Source organism: Panulirus ornatus, chromosome 55 (assembly GCF_036320965.1).
Source record: "Panulirus ornatus isolate Po-2019 chromosome 55, ASM3632096v1, whole genome shotgun sequence".
NCBI lineage: Eukaryota > Metazoa > Arthropoda > Malacostraca > Decapoda > Palinuridae > Panulirus > Panulirus ornatus.
This window is the reverse complement of record NC_092278.1, coordinates 23,578,735-23,589,625: the sequence shown is the minus strand read 5'-3', so window position 1 is coordinate 23,589,625 and position 10,891 is coordinate 23,578,735. Positions and strand designations below refer to the sequence as shown.

The 10,891-nt window shown below is 37.5% G+C and overlaps 1 protein-coding gene across 1 annotated transcript in view; it reads left to right on the top strand.

Annotated features, from left to right (window-relative positions):
- Positions 1-4,094: 4,094 nt before the first annotated feature.
- LOC139765567 (serine/threonine-protein phosphatase 5-like) overlaps positions 4,095-10,891 on the top strand; it is a 44,227-nt gene continuing 37,430 nt past the window's right edge. The window contains exons 1-2 of the mRNA XM_071693137.1: positions 4,095-4,222; positions 8,411-8,652. Coding sequence (XP_071549238.1) covers positions 4,144-4,222; positions 8,411-8,652 — 321 coding nt within the window. The 5' untranslated portion in view covers positions 4,095-4,143. The remainder of the gene's footprint in view (positions 4,223-8,410; positions 8,653-10,891) is intronic.

Genomic DNA, 10,891 nt, shown 5'->3' with positions numbered 1-10,891 from the left:
TTCAGTAAATAATGTGCTTTTCCTTAACAAGGAAAACTTAATTCCAGATTGTTAAGGATTTTTCTTTATTATTCTTTGTGCATCATTTCATGATATTAGAAATATTTGACTAACCTTTTTGCCAAGTGTGGAGGGGGGAGAAGGAGGAGCGGGAGACCAAATTGGAATTGGAAGGATGGAGTGAAAAAGATTTTGAGTGATTGGGGCCTGAACATACAGGAGGGTGAGAGGCATGCAAGGAAAAGAGTGAATTGAAACAATGTGGTATACCAGGGTAGATGTGCTGTCAGTGGACTAAACCAGCACATGTGAAATGTCTGGGATAAACCATGGAAAGGTCTGTGGGGCCTGGATGTGGACAGGGAGCTGTGGTTTCGATGCAATACATATGACAGCTAGAGACTGAGCATGAATGAATGTAGCCTTTTTTTGTCAGTTTTCCTGGTGATACCTTGCCAAAGCGTGGGGCAGCGATGCTGTTTTCTGTGGGGTGGGGTGGTACCAGGAATGGATTGAAGGCAAGCAAGTATGAATATGTACATGTGTATATATGTCTGTGTATGTGTATTTATATGCATATATATGTTGATGTGTATGTGTATGGATCTTTAGGTATATGTATATGTGTGTATGAGAGGATGGGTTGTTCTCTGTCTCTTTTCCTGGCACCGCCTCGCTGATGCAGGAAATGGCGATTAAGTATGATAATATTTACTTACTGTTTCCTGTGTCAGCGAGATAGCACCAGGAAACAGATAAAGAATGGCCCATCCACTCATATATTCACACATAGAAAAATATATTTGATTTCCAATACATTCACCTTCCTTAGTACATTTTTGTCAATGGCCCACACTATACCATCAAACATACCCATTTGTGCCTGAACAGGCAGTGACCTATCTTTCCAGACACTCATTGCACCCAGGACCACAGCTACTTCACCCACCCTAAATATTTAAAAGGTTATCATATTTGGATTTCATATCCCCCAGAACCATATGGCTTCACTACCATTATAAACAATTCTTTAACCAAATTTTTATTCCCCATCAAAGATGAAAACAACAAAATATTGAAATGAAATGGTGTATTTAGTGAAAATGATACTCTTGAAAGGTGGGGAATATTCATCTGGGTGTACAATTTTTGCAAATGCTTCTTTACAACTCAGGGATGTCCATAAGCTCACTTACAGTGAAGAAAGTGTTGATGAAAGCATTGCAGACATGTTTCTAAAGGAGATGTTGAGGATTTATGATTTCCTCTCTGGTGGATATCACAAACATGATGCAGCGGGTAAGGGGAACACTACACCCGCATCAGACGACATCATTCAGTCAAGCAAGTGTTGTGTAAGATAAGCCTGTGATGAATGTTTTTTTGCTCAGAGATGTTGGGCAAAAGTGCAACAGTCCATGGTCATCAGCAGCAGTTTTTGTAAAGGAGAAGGCACATTCTCAGTAAAGTGTGCCTTTCTCAGTAAAGTGTGACTTTCTCAAACACTCCATGTTTGCTTGCATGTGAAAGAACTCCAGTGCTTGGCTCAGAAGCCTAAATTTCATAATCCAATCCAAATGTGGTGTGTAAAGTTCAATGTCATTTTCTCTTTGTCTGGTTTGTTTCCCGTTAAACTGCTGCATTAAGTTTTGCAATTTTTCAGGAACTAGTATCTCCATGAATTTTTCTTCCATGTAGAATCCAGTTTTTCTGATCTACTTCTCTTTATAAGATTGAATGTAGGCCCCTAACTCCTATAATTTTTCTTACACATTGTGTAGGCATTTTGTCTTGTCCATTTAGGTATATCTGTGTGTACATACTGGAAGCAACGTTCCACAATTGAGGGGTCTGTCCTGTCTTCTGCTTTTGTTATTAGAGGCTGTTGCATTTAACTTAAATTGTTGCATTTGTCTACTACACCATTCCTATAGGTATAGATTTAGTTGGTGAGGGTGAATTGCAAACTTTACAAGATAATGTGGGTATTAAACTTAATCCCTAATATTGGTCAAATTCTCAGACCATTGAATATGGCTGGAGTGCAGAAGTAAGTTTATTATGAAATCGGTAAACTGTTCGGAATAAAAATAAACATGATATTTAATTACATAAAAAAGCTAATAGCAGTGATGAAAAGTTTTTCAAAGAAACAAATTGATGTGCTTTTGCAGAGAAAAGTTTTCGATATTGTGGACATGCCATTGGTGGTGGTTCCGCTTTTCACTACCTTGCATCACTGAAACAGTTTAATATAGACACATATACATTTATTTTTCCTTTCGAGGGACTAAAAGGTAGTAAATGTTAATAATCATCATCATTCTCTGTAAAATTTATTGCATACTATTTAATGTGTGTGGGGGAGGGGGAGGTTCAGATAGCCCATAGTTTTGACTCTTCGCCCAGTTTCTTGTGTATTCACGATGCATGTTGCCCCTCACCAGACACGTATCCTTGATTTAATTCTGGGGAGAAGGGATTATGTTGGCCTTCACCAGGCGTAGCCAGGAATTGGTTCGGGGGGAGGGGGGATGTTGAAATTGCCAAGGTATTTGGGAAAAACTCCAGAGTGGTCTGTAACAACACATCATATTTTAAAGATTATGTTTTTTTGAATAATTTGGAAGTTAAATTAGATCACATTCAATAGCTAAATACTCACCAAACTGAGTACAGCTGTCGTGTAAAGTCTTTGAGACCGGTGATTATTTTTGAACCAATATGATTATGATTTTTTTGGATTTTCCTAGCACTACATCGTTGGAGAGGGGGGGGGGGGTGATGCTCTTTCATGTGTGGCCGGGTGGCGACGGAATGGATGAAGGCAGCAAGTATGAACATATATGTACATGTGTATATATGTATATGTCTACGTACGTATGTATACGTTGAAATGTATGTATGTAAATGTGCGTGTGTGGGGGTTTACGTATATCCATGTGTATGCGGGTGGGCTCGGCCATTCCTCGTCTTTTCCTTGCGCTACCTCGCTGACGCGGGAGACGGCGATTAAATATAATAAATAATGATTATGATATATGATAACAAAACTTATGATCCATTATCAGGGGAGTTGTTCTATAAAACAATATCGCTATTATTTTTATGGAGAAAATTTCGTTATTACGTGTGAATTACTGATAGTTAAGTATACATACACATACATGTTTGGCTTTCGTGACTAAAAGGATTCAGAATAACTGAATCATCATCATAACAATTTACTGAATAGTGTACATCTTAGGGGGAACTTCCCCATTCTCCCCTTTCAAATACGCCCCTGCTCCTTCCACCTCATTAAAATTATCTTATGATTTTCACATCTTCGAGTCCAATAAGTAATTCAGAATTTGTAAAATCCCTCGTCCTTCTGTTCTAGCTTGGGTGGATGCAAAGCTACAGACCAGTTGTAAAATAGGTCCCCCTTTTTTAATACTGTTCATAGTTGCTTCCTAGATTCTCCCTGGCAACTCAGTGTTATCTCCGTGACGACTATCTGAAGTTGTATATTCTTTGAATATCATTTATGAATATATCATTTGAAAATCTTTGTGATGATATATTGCTATTATCTATATGATTGTTTCTGTTAATGGAAAAAGTTTTCCAGTAATTTTCTATTCAGTTTGTGAAAAATTCACAAACAATCACGAGTTGAATCCATGTGCTTTGATGATAATATACAAAATTATATCATTGTACATCTTATATAACACCAATAGCCACATCTTAGGTGGCAAAGCAAACTTCAAAAGCATTCTTAATTATCTTTAAAAGTGTAATACATTTGGCAAAACAATTGTCATTGTTAATTTCATTTCTAAGATGATACGGATCACTGTATTACTATGAAAAGGTAGTTATATATCAAGTATATTGAATAGATCTTTGTATTATTAATCATATTCCTTCGCCCATTCGTATTGTGGATGAGCGTTAATATTTGCTGAAAATATCTAAAATTTCTTTATTTTAAAAACGAATATATGTTTGAAATATAAATCATGGAATTGGATATATAATGATACCTGACATGATAGAAACTGATATGAATAACCTCTTGAATTTAAACTTTGTGTCATTATGAAAGTAGTCATCGGCGGACTGTAAACATTGAGAAGAACACGCAAACGAGATTTGATGAAAATGTCGGAAATATCGGAGGAAAATATCAGAAAGTCGGAAGAACTTAAAAATGAAGCTAATGAATACTTCAAAAGTAAGTGAGCTGAGTCTTATAAAATTGTGATCATGTGTATATTGTGTTTTTTGACGGAAACTCGTGGTATCCTCGAACAGTGTAAGGAATCGCTGGTCCACATTTCCTAATTCTGAAAGGAACATATAGTTTTTGTATACCACACATCAAGTGAGGGACCTGGGGAGGCCTTGTGGGCTCTTGCAGTAGCGTCTTGCTTGGGTCTGGGTTAAAGCGGCCTCTTGCTGTGAGCTACGTATCCCACATGAAGGCTGGCGAAGGAGCAGGGAAGCGGCCACGCCACCTGGGTTAATTCAAAGATCTGTCCTATTAATGTCCATAGAAGGATAGTTATGTTAATTATGCAGTTGTGGCTCAGTGTTAAATATAACCACTGGTGCTTCTGTTTTGTAACCATAGAACCTATGCATTGATTTTTAGTATGTTGCTTTGGTTTGTGATAAGGAATAAAGTAAAGTGTCAGCTCATCATCACTGTTGTGTTTCTTCAAGGAAATGGGAAAAATGGTACTAGTGCTTGTATATAGTAAAAGTGATTTAGAGTGGTATTGAAGTATTTTTTTCTGAGGATCATAGTTGTTAGTGGAAAGAACTAAGATCAGGGAAAATGTGAGGTTATTTGACGTAAAAGTAAATGAAACATGTAAAAGTCAACAGAACTTGTTAAAGTTTCCCCTTGCAATGGAGATTCATCTTAAGTTTCAGTGTCATAGCTGCAATGTACCAGACACGTCATGATGACATACTGTGTCAACTGCTGCTCATGAGCAGACACTCCATTGGTTTCCAGCTTCAAGCCACTTTGATGTTAGTATATTACTACCAATTGTTTCATGTACAGTAGTTTTACACATTTTAACTATATTTTCCATGATCTCCATTGCTTTTACTATTATCATGTATTCATGATCATAGAATAAGGAATAGGGTTGGAGTACAGTGTAGCTTGGCATTGCCATAGTAGCTTTGGGTTTGGGTAGTTTTTGCTGAGGTTTGCTTCTATAGTATTTGGAAAATACCATAACAATTGCAGACCATGATTTGGAGCAGTAAATATTGCTGAATGACGTTAGATAGAGTTATGTATTTTAAGGAAGATTTGGGGTTGTTAATGAATTTCTCACCAAGCCTCCCCAGCATTTGAGATATATCTTTATGTTCAGTATTGTAGCCAAAATATACAAATTACACCCATGACTGAGTATTGTACAAATGCCTCTAAATGTCAACAGAGTGGTCATGTGATTCACAGCATTAAGCCAATTTTCATTATGTATATTTTGCTTAAGTTGTGGCTTGTTGGTGAGTATTCATAGTTTGTTAAATTTTCCAAGTGTTATACCCACTCTTGCAACAATTAATCCCACATTTCCCTCATATACATAATCCTAACTATTATTGCAATATTTTGGTTCAATGAAATATAATGTTCAGAATCATGCTTCAGTGTGTGAAAGGAGGAAGTTGAGGATTAATGTGAATAAAAGTAAGGTTATGAAGTTTAGCAGAGGGGTGAGCCAGGTTGGTTTAAGCGTGAGTTTGAATGGTGAGACCCTGCAGGAAGTGGAATGTTTTAGGTACCTGGGAGTGGACATAGCAGCAGATGGAACTGTAGGAGCTGAAGCAAACTACAGGGTAAGTGAGAGGACATATGTCGTAGGTGTTATCCATAGTACCAAATTAATAAAAGGTAGCAATGCAAAGAGGTAGGATTTTGTTCTAAACTAGTTTTGACAGTCTTTGTTAGGTGAAAAATGATACATTATGACAGGGACACAAGCTTATATACATAGATGGTGGTTTAAGTAACTGGTTTCTCTACCATTACTGGCACTTTCCCACCACAAACTAGTCAATCATTGAGCACCATTTCTACAATGTTCGTGACCCAGGTGAAGCTGCATAGTTTGGTGGTATTGTATCACACATCCTTCTGTAACTCTGGGCCACACCCTGTAAGGGCCCTCAGAAAAAAATCTGGTAACTACCCCAAACTTGATCCTGGTACAATGTGATGATAGATCATTAATAAAGTTAACTTTATTGGTTGGTTTTCTGTATGCTGAGTATCTTAGTCTTTTGTTTGTCCTATGTATTAAGATGCTCAGGAAAGATAAATGACTTTTGTCTTCTTTCATTGTGAATTGGATCCTTTGATGTATGCTACTGAGTTGCTGTAGAATGCCTGTGTAGGTTAGTCTCTTTGCATGTGGGTTAAAGTACATTATCAGCATATTTGAGCTACATCAACCCCCTATTCAAAATAGTCTCATATTGATCCTTTTCCAAGTTCTCCATGTAGAGGCAGGAATAGTTAGTAGTAAGCAAAGAGCCCTTGACTCCTCATTCCAAACTTGATACACTGCACAAACAGCACAGTGTAGTTGACACTGGGTAGTAGAAAGTTGTGTGCAATCATGCCTTTTACCATTTCTCCCTACCTGTACTGCTTTCTTCATGGAAAGCTGTTGAAGACTGACTTACTGTCAAATTGTAACTTTTATAACTAAATCCCACATCAATCAGCCTTTTGATTTAAGTCTTTTGAGATGATTGAATAGGGATCATTAATGGATCCCAGGGTTCAACAGCTGTTAAGCAAACCTTTGTATGTTATTCCATGTGTCAGAAGTGATTGGTTGTATAGAAATGCCAAGTTTATGCATCTTGGGGTGCCCCCTCATAATGGGAGTATGGTGGGGCCTCCCCAAGGAGGTACAATAGTCTCCTACAATTATCAGATCTCATCATGATTTTTCTAGCTCTCTGTTGTGAATATTTTGACTTCAGGGTATTTCTGATATTTCTTTGTGTATATTGTGTTGTCTGACAGTTGGATGTTTATCTTGTGTCATAGTCCTGTTTGTTCATTGTGATTACTCCTCGCTTTTCAGCCTGGGTGATGATAATGTCATAGTCCTTTTCCTGGTTCACCAAAGCCTTGAAATATTGCCTCAGGAAAGCCATCTACTGGGATTAGGCTAAAGCCTTGTAGGAAGCTGTTACTGCATGGTTTCTTATGGTTCAGTTTAAATCTTTGTATGTGTTTCTCAGTGTCAGACTTTAGTCATAGTGACAGTGCTTTCAATTCTATGCTTCTAAGTTGCTTATTTTATCAGTCAATTTGGAGTCACTTTTCATAGCCTTCATGGCATTGTTCAACTCACATTTGTACAATACAGGATCAAGTTTATGATAGGTAAATGTCTGTCTTTTCTGGACACCCTAAAACAAATGGCAAAGAAAGGACTTAAGAATTTTAGTTTGCATAAAACCCACTGATAATTACAACTCTTTCATTGTCAATCAACATATAGTGACAGGACCAAGCCTGGGATAGTTTTTAAATTTTTCTGAGGGCCCCTAAGAGTGTTTAGCCTCAGATTAACAGATGTATTTTGGAATCATTCTTGAAGCTGAGCCTGTTAATCAGATTAAGAGAAAAGGAAGAGGATTGTGGACAAATTGATTAACAGTTATGACAAGTGTAACACTACATCAACAAAGTGTTATAGTTAACATTCACAGATCAGTAAAAAGAAGACCGAGGATTAAAAATGAGGTACAGAACAACAAGAGTAGTATAATGTTTGAGATCCCATGTAGTGGGTGTGAAAAGAATGATTATGATAAGACTGGCTGCAACTTACAGGTGAGGTTATTGGGCACAGAGTTGATGTCAGATACCATTGCACCACCAGTGCTGTGTGGTATATGTGGATAAGAAGGGACACTTGCCGAGACGGAGGGATGCAAAGATTTTACATCATGTAATAAACAAAATATAGAAAGCATTAGGAACACTCCATATTGTTATTGAAAGAAAATACCACAAAAGGTTGTCAGCTTTATTTGGGCCTGGTTGGCATCAGAAATTATGGTCTGTAACTGGCCAGTTTGTGGCAGGTGAGTTGAAGTAATAGGCCAATTAGTTAGTGATGCATTTCAGTTAGGAGACATATGGTCCATCAGTTTTGTATGTACTGTAAGCTTGTGCTTCTTTCATGATTCATTATTATTATCCTGAAGTAAACTTTGTTGAAACTAGTTGAGAAGAATAAATTCCTAAATGTTGTCTTCAGTTTGCCTGTCTTCCTTTTATTGTAGGTGTTCATGTGATACAGATTTACTTGATATGATACAGTATTTAAATTAATTATATACCGTTATGTCTTTTCCATCCACACAGAACAACAATATGACAAGGCCATTGAGCTTTATACAGCTGCAATAGAATTAAATGATACCGTTGCCATATATTATGGGAATCGAAGTTTTGCTTACCTGCGTACAGAGTGCTTTGGTTATGCTCTTCAAGATGCTTCAAAAGCTCTAGAATTAGACAAGACTTATGTGAAAGGCTATTACAGGAGAGCTTCAGCATATATGTCCCTAGGCAAGTTCAAACTGGCCCTAAAGGACTATGAAACGGTGAGTTTTTTATTATTTTTCAGTGACTTGAAGGAGAGATTTAATGGTATTTTCTTGTCAGACTTGAAATGATGAAGTGGATCAAGTGAAACTCATTGTAATAGGTGACAAAATGGCTAGGGTGGGAGATAAGGTTGAGTGATTTTAGGTTGGTTGGTATTCCTTGTGAAAATGATAATGTTGAAAGGATATTAGGATTATGTCAGCCAGTATGTGTCTTAGATAGTTACTTTCAACTCAGGGTTGTTGATGAAGGTACATGGTGTAGTTTTAGAGAAGAAAGATAGACAAGAAAATGAGTCCTGAAAAAATTGCTTTCTTTCTACAGGTTTTTAAAATCAGGAAACATTTCTTGGACTTAATTTATTGAAATAGAAATATTGCTGCTGTACTTTTCTGTAATGTCATTATAATGAGACTCATCCATTTAATGGTATGATTTTAAGATTGGAAATTATGTCAGGTTACTCTCTGAAAGTTGCTTTCCCTAAAGCGTAAGCTTGATTTTGAAATGCTTTAATGCAGTCCTAAAGTTATGTCACCAAATTGTTGTGCCTTTGCCACTTTTGTTGAGACAGTTCAGTTGTTCTGGAATATTCATCATAAAAGCATGATCCAGAAGCCTATCATTATCCTTCAGTTCAGCCACAGTCTTCCATCTCAGATCTGTATACACCTCTGTTTCACCACGCAGTTCATAGAAGTGTTCCAAGTACAGCTCTGTGACGTAGCCTTTGAACATCAGAATGATATGGCAACTCATGGGGATTTCAGATATAGATACAGAAATGTTCTTATTTTAGTTTAACCACTTTTGAATCCTCATTTATTGAAATTATAGGCAAAGTAGGGCACAAAAGGCATTCTATACAAGGCTAGTAAATGAAAAAGTTGTGGTTATTATATATATATATATATATATATATATATATATATATATATATATATATATATATATATATATATATATAAATCTTTTTTTCTTTCATACTATTCGCCATTTCCCGCATTAGCGAGGTAGCGTTAAGAACAGAGGACTGGGCCTTTGAGGGAATATCCTCACCTGGCCCCCCCTTCTCTGTTCCTTCTTTTGGAAAATTATAAAAAAAAACGAGAGGGGAGGATTTCCAGCCACCCGCTCCCTCCCCTTTTAGTCACCTTTTACGACATGCAGGGAATACGTGGGAAGTATTCTTTCTCCCCTATCCCCAGGGATAATATATATATATATATATATATATATATATATATATATATATATATATATATATATATATATATATATATATATATGGATCTGGAGAAGGCATATGATAGAGTTGATAGAGATGCTCTGTGGAAGGTATTAAGAATATATGGTGTGGGAGGCAAGTTGTTAGAAGCAGTGAAAAGTTTTTATCGAGGATGTAAGGCATGTGTACGTGTAGGAAGAGAGGAAAGTGATTGGTTCTCAGTGAATGTAGGTTTGCGGCAGGGGTGTGTGATGTCTCCATGGTTGTTTAATTTGTTTATGGATGGGGTTGTTAGGGAGGTAAATGCAAGAGTCCTGGAAAGAGGGGCAAGTATGAAGTCTGTTGGGGATGAGAGAGCTGGGAAGTGAGTCAGTTGTTGTTCGCTGATGATACAGCGCTGGTGGCTGATTCATGTGAGAAACTGCAGAAGCTGGTGACTGAGTTTGGTAAGTGTGTGGAAGAAGAAAGTTAAGAGTGAATGTGAATAAGAGCAAGGTTATTAGGTACAGTAGGGTTGAGGGTCAAGTCAATTGGGAGGTGAGTTTGAATGGAGAAAAACTGGAGGAAGTGAAGTGTTTTAGATATCTGGGAGTGGATCTGTCAGCGGATGGAACCATGGAAGCGGAAGTGGATCATAGGGTGGGGGAGGGGGCGAAAATTTTGGGAGCCTTGAAAAATGTGTGGAAGTCGAGAACATTATCTCGGAAAGCAAAAATGGGTATGTTTGAAGGAATAGTGGTTCCAACAATGTTGTATGGTTGCGAGGCGTGGGCTGTGGATGGAGTTGTGCGCAGGAGGATGGATGTGCTGGAAATGAGATGTTTGAGGACAATGTGTGGTGTGAGGTGGTTTGATCGAGTAAGTAACGTAAGGGTAAGAGAGATGTGTGGAAATAAAATGAGCGTGGTTGAGAGAGCAGAAGAGGGTGTTTTGAAATGGTTTGGGCACATGGAGAGAATGAGTGAGGAAAGATTGACCAAGAGGATATATGTGTCGGAGGTGGAGGG